Source organism: Epargyreus clarus, unplaced genomic scaffold, assembly GCF_041222505.1.
Source record: "Epargyreus clarus isolate Ecla_fem2 unplaced genomic scaffold, WU_Ecla_fem_2.2 ptg000035l, whole genome shotgun sequence".
Taxonomy (NCBI): Eukaryota; Metazoa; Arthropoda; class Insecta; order Lepidoptera; family Hesperiidae; genus Epargyreus; species Epargyreus clarus.
The window spans coordinates 1,950,072-1,967,546 of record NW_027332240.1 but is presented as its reverse complement, the minus strand read 5'-3'; the positions used below and the strand labels follow the sequence as shown (position 1 = coordinate 1,967,546).

The 17,475-nt window shown below is 33.8% G+C and overlaps 1 protein-coding gene across 1 annotated transcript; it reads left to right on the top strand.

Annotated features, from left to right (window-relative positions):
* The first annotated feature begins 479 nt into the window (after window positions 1–479).
* Window positions 480–9,339, top strand: eco (Establishment of cohesion). Its single transcript, XM_073091960.1, has 10 exons — window positions 480–1,027; window positions 2,650–3,732; window positions 3,943–4,410; window positions 4,826–4,966; window positions 5,390–5,494; window positions 6,634–6,746; window positions 7,019–7,087; window positions 7,521–7,685; window positions 7,891–8,012; window positions 8,696–9,339. Exons 1-10 carry the CDS (start codon window positions 751–753, stop codon window positions 8,898–8,900), a joined length of 2,748 nt encoding a protein of 915 aa, XP_072948061.1. The 5' UTR covers window positions 480–750; the 3' UTR covers window positions 8,901–9,339.
* The last annotated feature ends 8,136 nt before the right edge of the window (window positions 9,340–17,475 follow it).

Below are 17,475 nucleotides of genomic sequence, written 5' to 3'. Positions count from 1 at the left end.
AGGTAATTTTAGACTTGCAAAATGTTACACGAGTACATCATGTTCCTTTTTTAAAATTCAACTGCGCTAGTTAAATAAGGTGATAAATATACCTACATACTAATTATAGCAAATTAACAAGGCTAATTAAAAGTTAAGATGAAGCAAAAACAATCGAAACAAGTTAATTAAACAAACAAAACAATTAAATTTTGTTGAAAAAACAAAGGTGGTAATTCAGGTGCAATTTTTGGTAAAAAAAGAGTACGTATCACTTTAAAATAGCCGCGCATATTACATCTATCAAGTGTTGCTGTAAGTTATAAGAATAACATTTGTTTTTTAGCAGATATCTTCAGCAAAATTGAGTTAAATTTTAAATTTGTACATGATTTTTTGTTAGTTTGTACATTTCAGATTTATATAAAAAAATATTATTGATTCACTTATGATAAGATGGCACGCGCCTAGACTTGTTTTTATAGCTAGCAACACCTTTGCTGACAGATGTTTACGCGCCAAACAAGTGTGAACAATGGTTGTTGGCTAACGTTGGAAAAAGTTTTAGATGCATGTTTTTTGCTACGATTTATTGAATAAACCGTTAATTTCTGTTACATAGTAATTGTAACAGTTTTCAGTCACAAATTGCGTGTCAAATGCGTTTTGTTTCATTGCAAAAAGTTACGAATACTGCCATGTAGCGTTGTCGAGCAGATGTGTACAGCTTGACTTTGTTGATATAATTGGCGGTTTAGTTGCAAAGTATTAATGAAAAGTGTGGAAAAGATGGCTGAGACGACACCGCGGCGTTCTATGCGTCTCCCGCATACCCATACACCGAAGATGTCGGAACGCAAAAAGGGGTTATTCCAGGTGGATTTGGAAGCTTCGCGGGAGAACCTGACGAAGCACCGACGGCTTTCTGTAGTGGATAGTGAGAGTGACAGTGATGACTGTGACTTGGGGATCATCAGCACCCTCGATTCCAGTTCCGGCGATGAAACTGACCAGAATAATCCCAGAACTCCTGAAAGGATGCTTTGGCGTAAGTAATAGTTTTAATCTTAACTTAATAGTTTTGTCTGCTTGAAGGGATACCTCTAGTATACATTAACTAACCGCCTGACTGCCTAAACCCGTCCTCACTTCGCCGTGATTCAGTCTACATATCATGGAAACTAGAGACTAAAAAGTGTACAAAATCACTCTTATATAGAAATGCAACATAATGTTCAAATTCTAAAGCAATTTATCAAACACTTTGAGTTTTGTGAAGACAAACGTACTGAAGCCAAATAAATAGATTTTGCAAATGTGGCACACTCCAATATAAAGCTTACAGTAAAACTATATGTCAATTTTCAAGTGTTCTAGTTACTATAATTGGTTGTAAATGGGTCACAAATGGTCAGACAATTTGAACTCATCAAAATAATATAGTTTTATGTTTTGTAACTATGAAGTATGTGGATGTGATAACAGATATATTGAGAGTCAATATATGTAGTTCAACTGGACAGTATACTTCACACATCACTTCACATATCTCATTTTAATCAGTAGAAGGAAAATATTTTGGAGGAAAAATTTGTAGGCCTGTTATTTTACATGATAATATGAAATGATCATCTTAGTCTTCAGGACTAGTATTACATCTGTAACCAACTTCAGGCAGAACCCTTCTATATGGAGTTGTGTACAAATAAATGGGTTGCAATGACCACTTACCATCAGTTTTATTGTCCTTACTTTTTTGCTCGTTCAGTCTTTAAAAATTTGAATACCTTTAAAAATATGTATTGTAAATATAACAAAAATATATCTCTACAATAAACTATTTATTTAATTTCACTTATTACAATTTCCAAAAACTTTTTTTTTACATTTTTCATTTCACCACCCAAAAGTCAACTAGTACTCAACTAGAGAGTAGGTACTCTAATATGGATTGGTAGAATGTAATATTCCTTTTTATATTGATTTTGTATTTTAGTACATATTAAATCTTATTAAGTAAAAAAGAAACTATTGTAATTGTAATGCAAATGTCCCTGTAGGCCTCTAAAAAATATATTTCAATGTAATTTCAAGCATTCATAAAATATTCCACAATTAACAGTACCATTTGCATAATCCACATAAAACAATCATCATAACATAATTCCTGATTGTTAAACACTAAACACCATTGTAGAATATGACTTGCATCATGTAAATGAAGTTATCAATTTTTTATTGTTTTATTCTTCTGTCATAATAAATTATAGTATGATTTAGTGCTTAATAAATTTTTTTTTCGTATCTGTATTGTGTGTGCTAAAATAATAAATAAATAAAATGCATAGGAAATCAGTTCATATCAATATTATTATTTATTAAGCAATGATTTGTAATTTTTGCTTGTAAGAAGTGAGTAAGTATGTTGTCCACCTGATAAATATGAAACCCAATTTTAAGTAGTAAAAAAAAAGAAGGAATAGTGTAGGTATAAATGTGAAAGATGATAATGGGAATCAATTTTACTGCTTAAGACTAAGCTTGAAAGAGTGTTTTATTGCTCTTCAAAGTAAATTATAATAAATAGCTAAAGTTCATCTACTGCTAGTTAGTAAAGTTAAAATTCTTTATATATGTTCTTTGTGGAATAATAAACATTGTTTCTAACAGGTGGAAGCAGAAGTCACTCAAAGAAGCTGATCGAGAGTCAAGATCTGAAGAACTTCATGAAATCTCCCTTCACACTGAAGAAGTACCAGACAAGGCACTGCCCTGAGTCAAGATGCACTGGCTCACTATCAACACCAGCGACACCACACTTACAAAACCACCCGGGGACCCCATCATCCTCGCACTCCTGTGCCAGTGTGCACACAACCTCCTCTACCTCAAGCCGGGCTCGCAAGAGCTTAGCAAGCCTCATCGCAGACACAGAAAGCTGCAGCAGTTCTTTAAAAGACCTAAATTTCGACACTGATTCTGGCACAGACTCAAAGGAAAACACACCAACTAAGTCTATTAGACGGTCGAGTAGGATACACAAGTTGACTCCAAAGTTTCAAAGCTTTAAGGGTATTTTAACTGAACAGAAGAGAAACATAACGCCAATGAAGACTGCTGTCGTTTGCTTGACGAAAATGGACATGAGTAGTATGCTCTCACCAACCCAAATGCAAAAGACTCCACATAATACCTCAGAGAATAAGTCTCCTCCAAAGATAAGTCATAACCGTCGATCTGTAGTTGAAATTCAGGAAAGTCCTGAATCTACTTGTGATAGTGAGAAGAGTCATAAACGACTTCATGATGGCATGTCCGATAGCGGACCAATTTCGAAGTACCCAAGATTAGATCCATCTGTAGCACCCAAAGCGCGTCTGTCTCTCTTCAACAGTGAGCGCCTGAAAGAGATCCTATCCGCCAAGTCGTTCTATGGCAAATCAAACCCAGATCTTAACACCAGTCTTACTACTAAGTTATCTAATGCTATAGAAGCCACGAACACACACAACCGCCGTCTGTTCGCACAATCCCACTCACACAGACGTAAGAGGAAGCCTGGACAGATCAATATGGGTGTGAAACATAAAATTCGGAAGCCTAAGGTACAAAAGAAATTCAGTAACATGAAAGGTACCGCGAATTATAACAAATCAAATAACAGTGTACTTAATAACAGTACAATTTCAAATGTTTCGACAAATAAAGACACTTCTATGCTGAGCCAAAATTCTTCACAGGAACTGTTAAATGGTATGTATTCTGTAATAAAAGTAAATGATTAAATATAGTTATCACCAAACTGCTAGTCCACTCTGAACTTGTTGCGACGAGGTGTAGTCATACAATTTTCTATGGCGGCTCGATTCATTTCTGTATTCAGAGCAGACAACCAGTTTTACGCGGACTATATATACCAAATATGTTATTTGTAATAATTGTTAAATCTTATTTTTCTTTTAGTAACAGACAAAGCTGATCCATTTGATAAGGAGAAGCAAACAATAGACGCGCTATTGAGCCAATGGACGGAGGAGGAGGTTCCGGTATCAGAATTAATTTACAGCAAAACCCCTAAACCTGTGTTACCATGTTTCAATAGCACGGTTATAGAAGAAACAAGTCAGATCTTTGAGCCAGTAACGGCTGTGCCTGTATCTACTCAAAACCTACCTCAAGATGGTGACAGCGTCATCGTTGAGTTGGGAACTCCTCAGAATTTAACGGCTGAGCCACATAATTCATTGCAATTGCCACAAAACGTTGGACAACAGCCACAGACTGTAGAGTTGCCACAGTCGTCACCAACATCAGATATTATGATGGTAGATTCTGAAGGCCATTCAGCTAGTCATGGTAACATACCTAAGAATGGACATTTTCTTCCTGTTGAAGGAGGTTATATTCTTGTAGATGGAACTGTAGTGCCAGGTATGTATTTTGTATTTTAATGAAACAAACATATATTTATATAATATACTAATGTTTTGTGTAATGTGTGGTGCAATAGAATAGTTTTTATGATGGTAAGAATTTCAATCTCTGATATTGACAGTCTAGTGTTCAAAGTATTTTTAAGTGTGCTTCAGATTATACTGATTTATATGTATTGAAAGAATTTCTTTATCATTAAACATATTGTCCTACTGATGGACATGTGTCTCATGAGAATCAAAGATTCCAAGAAGGTCTAGTCCCCGCAAAACTACTAGTCCGCTCTGAATATAGAAATGAGTCGCGTCGCCATATCAAATTTTATGACTACACCTACTCGCAACAAGTTCTGAGCGGACTAGCAGTTTGGCGCGGACTATAGCATGGTCTACATGTATAAAATCAATTTCAGAGCAAGAAGAAATTCCAGATTTGGATGAAATCGAGCGGGAACTCAAGATGCTCGACGAGCAGATACTACAGATGGCGCAGTGCAACAACATCAATGCTGAGGCCGTGCTGGCTTCCACCGAAACCATCGCACCTGAAACTGGTAAGCTCAGTTAGCCAAAAATATCTAGGCTTGCTACATTCAAGAGTATAAGGCACTATAAAGCAATGTTTAGTAAAGTTATTAGTTCCAAAATAATTATGTGTTATATAATCTAAATAGATTGTTTATCAGGAGGCTGTCTTAAAACAGACACTGGATCCTTAGTGATCATTATGAAACCCTAAAAAAATCGGTTTTGTGCGGAGACCTCACATAAAATTACGAATCAGTTTCATACGGCTAGAAAATGGTTATTTATGGTTATGAAAAAATTACTATACAGACATATCTTTTGTTAAAATTGTTTGTTTTCATTTTAATTTATCAGGACTGTCTTTGTGTCTACTAGTTTATATTTTTCTTAAGTTTTGTTTTCTACACTGAATATTGTCAAAAGGACATAATTTCAATATTTTTATTCAGAATCCACACCTCAAGGCACAGAGTCAGGCAACAGTGAGAAACAACAGAAGCTGTTCTCAATCTTCAGCAAACCTAACCCAGGGATATCAACACCAAGCACTAAAGGTAAGTTAATACCTTTTAAATACTAATATACAGGGTGAATTTTTCAAACGGGCCTTCAGGGCCATATCCGAAACTATAAGGATTAGCGAAAAATGCTGAAAGGAGTTACGAGGCCGATTTAGATAAAAACTAAAACTGCATCATTAGTTTCTTAAAATTAATTTTTCCCTAGCTGGGAATCGAACGAGTTCAATTTAATAAAAAATACACCCTCTATATTATTCCACTTTCTGATAGTGTTGCTTGTAAGGATGAAATCCTGGAAAGTAATACTATGTGACAAATTAATGGAAAAGGAATATTTTGAAGAAAATACATATTTTTTCATACATTGGCATACTAATCCTTAAGGATTATACATAACAAATGACTTATGTTCTTTCGAACTTTAGGATAAGAAAATGAATCATGTTGTGGTAGATTCCATATGGTTTCACCAAAGAAGTATCACCATCATGTTTCTAGCGTGAAGCAGTTATTACTTTTTGGATGTCACTGATTCACATATTCGCATACCATCTTAATACACACACAACCAATTGAACTGGATTCAATCATGTGTGTATTAATTTGTACTTGCGAGGTCCCAGGATTCGATCTTAAATACAGATTCTATGTGGAGTTGGTTCTATTATTGTAACAGCGGCAGTCAACACTTGCCGTCAGTGGAACTTTTTTTTTTAAATGCTTTCTACACTCACATCCCCACACTAGGATTCCCTGTGTCGTGGGTGCTATGGACAAAGACAAATACACAAACACCCACACTCAGAAACAGAAATCTAAATTTATCATTTAGATATCTGTCTGGCCGGGGATCGAACCCGGGACCCTCTGCGCGTCAGACCGGTATGGTGACCGCTCCGCCACGCGGGTCGTTGAACTGCATGCGCCTTTGCTACTCCGATGTTATAAAAAAAGAAAATTCTGATATTCCTTCATCAATTCTTTACGTGAATCTATGAGCATTGAAAACTACATTTTTATTTATTTAATACATACATAAGCTTAAAACTAACATTACAGGTAGCCCCAAGTCGTTAGTGCACTTAATTTCAAATTATACAATTAATGCAAAAAAAAACAATATCACAAATTCAATCAACTATAAAAACAATAATTCAATGTCTATATTCCAGGGTCAGAGAAGGAAAAGAAATTACTCAAGACTGGCAGTGACCAGTACGTGATAGACGCCGGACAGACCAAGTTTGGCGCCACTCAGTGTAATGAATGTGGTGTCATTTACCAGGTAATACTTGTAACATTTTTTTAGAGTAGGTAATTTTTTGTCATGCTGCTTATGGAGAAGAAGGTGTTGAACGGTTTCGTAGGTATATATTGTATTAATTTATACTCGCGAGGCTCCAATATTCAATTTTAAACAGGGACACAACTTTTTATTACTCATATGAGCAAAATTTTAGAAAGCCTAGGAAATAAAAAAATCATAAAATGTTATCTACATCCATATATAGGTAAATATAGCTAGAAGAGTTTTAACAGGTTTTTACGATTTTTCAGATTGGAGATCCTCAAGACGAACACGACCACTTGGTACACCACAATGCCACAGATGTTTTAAGGTTTAATGTAAGTAGATTTGTATTAATACAAAATTGTTATTTTCATTCCGTTTGGTAGGCAGGAGTTATATGCTGTGCTTTCTATTTAATATTTGTAGAGAAATGTACTCTATTAGGGTATTATAGATATTTTTTTAGCTAATAGTAGATGAGTATAATTTAGGCAAGCCCTTGAAAATGGTATTGTAATTGTAGTCAAAATATTGGTAATTTTCATGTTGTAAGACATGTAAGCAGTCTTGTAAATCACATTGGTTACATTGATTTTATTTAATTGGATTCCAACTAGATTCTAGTTTTTAGATAAAGATTTCTTCTGAGTTCTAATCTGAGTTTATAAGTAGTAAGATATTTAAAAAAAATTGTCAGTGTGGTTCACGACACATGTGCTGCCATATCTGATCCAGTACTAGTTCTCACCCTTTGTGTAATGTGTATAGGGGTGGAAGGAAGAGTTCGTGGTGGAGCGCACGCCTACAGGGCGGTGCCTGAGGGTGCGCGGGGCGGAGCCCGGCTGGAAGCGAGTGCGGTCTGTACTGGCCAGGGTGGTGCACCCCAGTCTAGGGTACGAGGACGCACTGCCACGGGAACCACATGTTTATACTGTGAGTATATCTGTACATACAAGATAATCATTATCAACCGTTTACTGTCGCACTGTTGGGCACATGTCTCCTCTCAGAATGAGAAGGATTAGGCCATAGTCCACTGCGCTAGCCAAGTGCAAATTGGTAGATTTCACATACCTTTGAAAACTTTTTTATAAGTTTAAAAATATCGGTCTCTAAAAATACTTGTTATATTTTGCAGGCTTATCTCTACATAGAAAAGAAACAAATTGTTGGCTGTCTCATAGTGGAGCCGAAGGTGAAGGCATACAAGCTGCTTCCCGGCGATCCGGACTGCTGCAGTGTTGAAGATTATCCGGTCAAGTAAGTATTATTATAGGACCAATCATAAAATTAAATAATATTGTTTTTTTTTTTAAATAATATAGGTGTAAAAGACGGGCTTGCAGTCCACCAGTTGCAGGGTAAGTGGCTACTGCCGCCGATAGACATCTGTAATCAACCCTCAGATAGGATAACATATTCCTATCTAAGGTCAGCTACAGATGCGCCGCTACACCTGAGGACTAACCTGGAACGCCTCGGAAAAGGATGACTTCCTTACCACACCCTTCAAACCAGAAATCTAAATTAAATCTAATTAACTCTGGTGATGGCTGTAAAGGAACTTTACTTGTCTATAATATAGTGTCCTAGGTTTGATTGTTGGTTGGCGTCTTTATATATTCGTTCTTAATTTTTTTTTGACATTGAGGTATACTCAATTGCTAGTAGTCGCTATAGATTCGGACATCTGTAATCGATCCCTAATTGGAGTAAAAACACCTAACGTCGGCTGTTGACGCATGTAAGGATTTATTCCTATTATTAATATCCAATCCAAAATTTGGATAGATTTGGGTGGGGTATATAAGATCGAAATATGTAAATTTTTTGTATAAAGTAATTGTTAAATATCGATATTTGTTAAGTAAAAAATTGGATAGATTAATTATTGATAATGAGCGTAAGTTATGATGCCTTTTAAACAAGAAATTATTTTCCAGGTGCGGCGTATCTCGTATTTGGGTGCACGCCAGCTATCGTAGGCAAGGTCTCGCTCGTCGCCTCCTGGACTGTGCGAGGGCTTCTGCTTTGCACGGCACCATCCTCCGCACCCAGGACCTGGCCTTTAGCGCACCTACACCAGCGGGAAAGGCACTGGCCACTGCGTACTGTGATACCCCTAATTTCTATGTGTATTTGGACTGAGTGCGGTTAAGCGCTGAAAGAAACTGGCTAGAAGCGTCAGCATGCCCAATTTTTGTGTGTTCCGTTGGTGGCAGTGCAGTGTGTTAAACATAAAAAAGTGAGAGCTCCAGCATGCCCAATTTTTATGTTTCGTCGGAGGCAGTGAAGTGTGTTGTCGTAGGTAAAACAGTGAAATATTCGCAAGGCACTGGCCATTGTGTACTATGACACCCCTAACTTCTATGTGTATTTGGACTGAGTGGTCAAGTGCTGAAAGGAAATTGCTATTACCTCCAGTATGCCCGATTTTTATGTGTTCCGACGGAGTGAAGTGTGTCAAAAAAGTGTAATAAAGTGAAATGTTCAACAAGATGACGAAGAAAAGTTGGAACAATAAAGGAAGTAATATGGTACTTGAAAGATAATGTGTAAGAATGTGAAATATTAAGTCGATAGAAAACTAGGAAAAAACAAGAATTTGGATAAGAAACAGTGTTTAATTCGAAATTAAACAATAATAATAATCTTTCAAAATGAAATGATAAATTTTCATTTTATAATAAAAAGTCTGATATAGTGACGTCAATAACGATGAATACTGAAATACTTCTACTTATTATTTGCATTTATTTTGACTGGCATTATTATGCTAAATCTCTTTGTTAAGAGAAAGAAATAACTGAACAGAATGTTTTATATTTCAAACCTATAAGACTAATAAGCTCAAAAGTATTATGATTCAATGCAATAAATTCGGATTTTGCAGCAAATACACCAGAGACAAATATGGGTAAAGTATATATCCAAAAATACTAAATATTTGTGAAATAAACGGTCAGTAATATAATTGTAACAAGTGCTAAGCATTCAATATAACATATTATTTTGTTCTTTATTATATGTATGTATTTTACTTCAAAAACATGAACAAATTGTGTAGTTTATATTTTTGTAAGCTCAACTCACAACGAAATGTTTAGGATTATTTACATTTACAATTAATAATAATAGCAAAAATGTCAAAATGAAAAAATAAAACTGATTATTAATGTAATGTACATATTTTTTGAGATTATTTGTTTTAATATAATGTTTGGATAGTTTTCGCTCATTGTAATAATTGGGGCCAATAATGTTGTTGATTTTATACTATAGTCTAGTATTTAAGAGCACTTCCATTTTAAGAGTGAACATAATTTCTAATTTTTCTAGGATTTTTTGAAAATATTTTTTGTAAGTGGACTTTTTACTAAGGAAATAATCTTGAAAAAATATTCAATATTGTAACATCTACATTTTTGGATAACATTATTGTATTGCGAAAGACACTAGAATGTTTTTTTGCATGTTTTTTTGTAAATTTGTAGCTTATTGTAGTTTTCAAAAAACTGTCGCTACCAAGACGTGTGCCAATACGGTTATCTTTGTTTTAAGTGAAAATGTGCCTAATTGCTTAATTAAGTTAACATAACTATAATGTATAACTAGGGACCACTCAGTAATATTTAGTGTGAAAAGAATTATTTTATGGAAATGCATGTTGCTGAACTTTTACAAGGTATCTCAGATATAAGGTGATCAGCTTCAGGTAGAATCTCTGTTCTATTTCGAGTTAGTTATAGATGCCCATGGGCGGTAGTAACTACTAACAGTCAAAAGAAAGACTCTACAGTTTAAATAGTACATTACGATACGAGGACGAAAAATTTTTTTCTGACAAGTGTGAGTTTGCAGGCCGAGCCGCAGGCGAGGACTGCAATCACACGAGTCAGAAAAACATTTTTCGTCCGCGTGTTGTATAAAATTTTATATTACGGGGTCGGAAATGGGGGTTTTGCGCACGCGAAGCGTGCGTAAAACGTCAATTTACGCACGCCGTGATATAAAATATTTTAGGTAACATATGTTTCCATAATATAAACCATTTGGTGACTAAATGGCGTCTTAAACGATGTTCTGAATTAATTTTATTTCCGCTATTCATATAAATAAAAATGATGTACTTTAAAAACAGCTCTCTAGAACATTTTGAATAGGGTTTGATTCTGAAGACGATTATGACATGCATTTGTGTTATGACATAATTAAGGATTTGTATGTTGCTTAATTACATTTATATAATATTACAACGTCATTTTCAACATTCACATCATGTCTTTCATGAGATATTTGCATACGCTTATTTATTGTATAATTTTTAAGCAGTTTTATTCTATACGACATAACAAGATAAACTGCTTGACGACACGTCGTGTGGTGTGTCGCGACCGTTCGTATCGTGTGTAGTAAAACGTACTGTTTGTGTGCACTGCCTTTTAAACTAAGTTTTAATAAGTTTTTATGTGATCATCGATAAATTACGTTTCCGTCAATACCATTGCAATTTCGGATTTTAGTAGACAGAAATTCCTTAAAAAGCTACTAGTATTAGGAATTGTACAACTCGTCACTTAAGATAAAAGTGTGCCCTTTTTATTTAAGTGTGTGTGTGTGTGTGTGCCAATATCAAGATTCTCAATTAAAAACTTCATTGAATCTATTTTTGCTTTAAAGCAGCGTTTCCCAACCTTTTTCAGTCCACGGACCCTTAGGAAATCAAGCACATTTTTCACGGACCCCCTTATTAAAATGAAGAGCAAAAAAAAAACAATTCCAGCCAAAACATAATTTGAAAGACCGATTTATATATAACGTGTGCTTAGATCACGTTTTGCTAATAAAACGGGTTTGCTGATTTTACATTTTGCGGCCCTTTTGCATTTAATGAGCAATTTATGTATGGTCCGGAGATGACACCGCGGACCCCCATACATATACTCGCAGACCCCCAGGGGACCGCGGACCACAGGTTGGGAAACGCGGCTTTAAAGCATAGGTACGCGACGCGATAACTCATTTTAAATTTAGCATGAAAATTAGACAGCTTTTTCCTCACGAGTCCTGGGACTGCACGCGAATTTTTAACCGACTTCAAATACGAGGAGGTTCTGTATTCAGCTGTATTTTTTATTATTATTCAATTGAATTACTACACAAGACTTGAAATTTATGAGTCTCGGTTACATGTTTCTTAATTTATAGATGATCCATAATCTGTATTCAAATGTTGTCACAAGTATTTGTATATATTTTATTTATGATTGTATGTATAAATTTATTTCTGAATAATATCTTTAATTACTTTTAGAACAATAGAGACTGGAACATTTAAATATTGTGTTTCTCGAATATTTTATTAAATCTCGAAAAAATAGCAGAATAATTCTATAAAAATTAACTGCTTTGGAAGATTTATAAACCTTACCACTCTGAGATATTAAATATTTTGAATAATTCAAAATTAAATGTGATATAATCACATTAACAATTTTTGATATCTTTCGACTCATACTTGACCTGTTTGATTTTTTAAGAGTTCCAAAATTAGTAGCATTCCATAAAATTGATTGGATTTATTTTGGAAACGAGGACATGCCTAGAAATGGATATTCTAAGAATTAGTTCATGATTTTTTTGTCAATTTTTATGAAAGACAATTTTTAATAATGAACGTAGATGCCAACGGGTGTCTTAGATAAGGCGAGTCCAAAGATGTTGTACCTTTCGTGTATTGCCATAGACTTGTAAATAATATTTATTTATGATTTTTGTTTCCTTGCAAGTCCGCATGTTAACGGTAAGATGTACGAATGATCCATAAATATTGGATTCACGTTGTAGGGTATAAAAATAATTATTTGAGCAGCTATGCTCTAGCCTACCCCACGTTTCGGAAATCCGTGGGACCTTTGCCCAGTTATGGGTCATACCAGACTTATTGAATTTTTGCTATCATAATGTGTACGGTATATATGGGTCATTCGTAATAAATAACTAGCATTTATAAGTTTTACCTCTCGTCAGTTTTAAACATAGTTTGTTGAACTTTGCTTCAATTTGCATTTAATGTTACACGCAAGTTTGCTGTGTCATTTGGTTTTAATAAAAGTATTTTTTATATTAATTGCCTTTCATTTACATTACTTACGAAGACGTTGGGATTTGGGTGGAAATAAAAAATCACAATTTTAAAACAACATTTATTTTTACATACATTAAGTCGGATTCAAAATGCCTGAAACACTGATTTTTGTGTACACATCAGTTATAGATTATTAATTTCATGGACAGTAAATAATATATTCTCTTTGCGATTCTCTGGAAACAATAAAATTATAAGCGTTTGTTATTAATAATCACCTCGCAGTACACTACTATACACATAAATATTAAAAATTTCATTTTTAATCTTTAGGAATTTCATTAATTAGGTATATTTTTAAAATTAAATTTGTTAAAAATATAGATTTTCAGTATATATTTAAACGTAGGTATTAAGAGTAAATACACCATAATCCGCAGTCCGTCAGTAATGAATACAAAGTGCTGATCTCAAATTCTAAACAAAGTGTGTTTGAGCTATGCTACAAAATATATCTATTTAGAAATAAAACGCTCTACCGAAAAATTGAGAGAAAACGTTCGAGCTACGAATGGAAAAAAAATCTATGAGCACTAATTATAAATGCCATCATTTTAATATCTAGAGCGAGACAGATCTAATGAGGGCATGCGGACAGCGCAACTCCCATCGCCTACGACAGTAAAACATTACCAAAAATATTTGCAGACGAGTGCTGCATTTAAGCCTTGGACACGAGAAACGAATGGAAAACGCAACTCTGCCACGAACTAGAGAAATACGCCGTATATCTCCGCAAGTGGCAGCGCTGCACTTTCTCGAAGCATCCAGTGTTTCGGCCGAGAGTTAAAACAAATAAAGTTACTCGAATACCGTCCTCACATTCATGTTGTGCGCAAGTACATTCACTTATCTACTATGAAAGATATATTAAAAAAGGAGGAATTGTTCAATACTATTTGGTTATTGGCAACGGACGTTACATTACCTACTAGTCAAGGAGCTGATCACGCAAACTAAAGTTATTTTAACACTACGCTATTCAAAAGTTCCTGCGTCGAAGTAATTACAATTGAAATCAAGTTGTCCGTGACACACGGTCGCTCGAAACCAACAATCTAAAACTTTACACGTTCCATTTGACATTGACACTGGCAGTATTTCATCTACATATCGAAAACCATAGAAAATATGCTATATACTACTTTATACATATTACATGACTCACTTGTTATTGCGTTTTCTTAAATCGTACGAGGGTAGCGGGGATCGGATAGCAATATACAATTATCGTAAAACTTCACTTACATATCAAATACGTTATTGCACTTTATCGGCATTATATAGTACACGAGGGACAGTACTAGTGGCTGTAAAATATTACAACTTCAGAAATCCGTCTAAGAAAATGTGGCGAAAAATATGGAACGCTCAGCATTAGTACTGTCTACACGTACTATGTTCAAATGAGATTCGCGATAACGCCTCTAGCTTATATCAAGAATACGTATGTAATGTCAATGTGCAGTAGGTCCATTGTGGTTAGCTATTTACCTAACATCGAAATGCCCTCACCGTTTAATAGAAAATATTATTAGTATGTGCACGCACGCCGTCACTCTGACAGAATATCTAAACTAAGCGCGGAGTTGCTGACTTACTAGCTGATCAAAATAAGCTCTCAATAAAATTGCCAGATTTCACAAGATTCTTAAAGTATTGTAATTCAAAGATTTCCGCGATTGTCTAATTACGATTTGGTTTTATTAAAATAATAACGTCATGAGACATTAATAAAAATAATTTCATAACTTCAGTTTACACATTCTTGCAGTTAAGTGGTAATTGCCGTCAATGGACATCTATAACTCTAACCTTATCCAGGTTTCAATCTCTTCAGACTAGAGAAAATTAGCGGTATACATATATTGACCATTTATACTTTCGAAACAAAACTTCTCTTTACTCAAAACTTGCCATATATTGCGACTATCATACCACCAAATAAGCCTGATTAAATATTTGCAATGAACCACATACCACTTAACTGACGAATTATCATTTCAGCAACACTCCATTAGGTTCGTAAGAATCGTATTATGATTCTAAAAGTTTTAAACTAATAAGCCAGCAACCCTTACCAAACATGGTTTGCATCCGACTAGTGGGTAGAGGCGCAGGACAAGAAAACCCCAGCACTACTAACTCCCCATTCCGTACTGTGTTACACTAACTTACTTAAATAGCTACCAAATAGTTTTTATTTAAGTTACATATACAATAAGTATTTAAAACGCCGTGTTAATTTGTAATTACACAATGAATTCTATTATGGGCGCGGTGCCAGAGGACTGTCGCTTTAGAAATTAGATTTTTAAGCTATACTCACTAAAAAGCTAAAGAAATATATTTTAAGATGAAGAAATAACAGCCGATATACAGGTGCGCCAAAACGGACTAACTAATGTAAAAAGCATATTGTTTTTGTTATTTATTGTATTATTACTATTTATTGCTTTCAAATCCGGGAATGAATGACATAAACATTTATAAGACTCGAAATGTAAAATATTCGTGCGATAATAGCCAAACACATACGTAATGTAAAATATTAATTTTTAGAACTCAATATTCTTTAGCACAAATATGGAGGCATGAGGCAAACAATCTTTTTAACAAAAACAAAATAAATTAGAATGTATGCAATAAGCATGAAAATACCAAAAAGAATATGCATTTTACACTAGTGTAACAAAATTAGCACACCTGTAATGTTACAATGTAATGCAATTTGGCGAAATCATAGGAACAGGCAACATCCCCACGCACCGTGTAATGTATGATTACCTCGATATTAAGACGTATGTTATATTTGCCTACTTAATTTAAAAGTAAAACTTAACATTTAAAATAACACAAAGAGAAAAAAATACAATTTCAATAAGTTTATATATATTTAAAAAAATAACGACAGTGTTACGATTATAAAGCATAATAGCGTTTTCTTGTTAAATTACAATACTAGGAAGGATTTTAACTTATTGTACATACGTACACATTGTTGATGTTTCTTTTTAATTTTTTCATATGGTAACATTAGGTTGTGGTGTTTTCGCTGGCAACACTTAATTTATGGCACATACAAACCGACTCTAACTAGACATTATTATATTAAGGACCATAATATACCTTTAATGCTAATTAAAATATATCTATATTAGAGTTTAAGTTAAAATTATATGCGTTTTATTCCTTAAATTACACTTTATGATCCTTTAAATATATTTCCCGTTCAAATCTACTCGATATTATGTTAAATAAAAACACATTCACGATAATTATAACGCTAACTGTTTATTATATTACTTTTATATTTGACAACCATAATAAAAATACACTAAAATTTCGATTATTCCTCTTAAACCATAAACAAAATATATAACGAGAATCGTAGATATATCTCTTCGAATCAACTAACCTAACACGGTAAGTACATAAACCAATCGTTTAAATAATAGTTAAAATATTTACGTTAGGGCATTAGTCACATTATCTAACCGTCCACAACTTAGGGGAATCGAAAATATACTTTTTTATACATAACCAAAAATAAAATTTGAATCGAATACTGCTATTATTCCGGCCCGCATTACATACGAGCTTTCTCGATAATCTTTGGACCTTATATTACACTAAAAGCTCAATACTACACAACTAAGTTTAAAACAGCAAAGTTCAGCCGTGTTACACTGTAGACGTAAAAATAGTTACAAACAAAAAAAAGTTAATTACAAAAGAAAATAATAATTAATTAGCTATAGATATGGAAGACGTAATAACAAACTAAAATAAAATTGTTTTAACTTAACCTAAGCGTCAGTATAATTAATATAACAGGGGAACGTGCACATCGCATAATGTGTTTGCAGCGATGCAAATGACATTTTTCTTTATATAATATAATTTTACTATATATAATATATGCATTAATACATACGAAGTTCTCTGGTATGTGTGACAAGTTTTGTACATATAGATAATATTTCTAATATATTAGAGTGATGCTAGAAACTTTATGTATTAATTAATATTTAAGATGAAAAATAACAACATTGTTCAACTTAGAATACCTCCTTATCATGCTGCCAAATAAGTTTCAAAATGCTATATTAAATAAGACTTAATTTTTGTGATGACTCTTCATGAGTGCATTTGTAAAGGAAAAGCCCTTTTTTCGTTAATTTGGTTAATACGAGGCACAGTAATGCATCAACTAAATAAGGTATCTTCATATTTAGACATGTTTGATGCAACAAATACTAGCCGATTTCGAACATAAGTTAAAAAATCTTCTAAACGTGTCAACTCATTATTATTTCAGAAATGAATCTTAACATAACACGCATAATAGTTCAATTTTTATTATTTTGTAAACTTTTATTACGGAAAATGTAATAACATCACTGCAAACAACATCACGCGTATACGAAACGTCACTTCACACAAAATAAAAATAGAAAAAAATAACCGTTCAAAAATATACAGACACAAATTGTATTCAGAGATTGTGAAAATTGCAAACGCAATAACAAAAAAAAGTTGTATACATAATGTATATTTGGCTACAAAAATTCA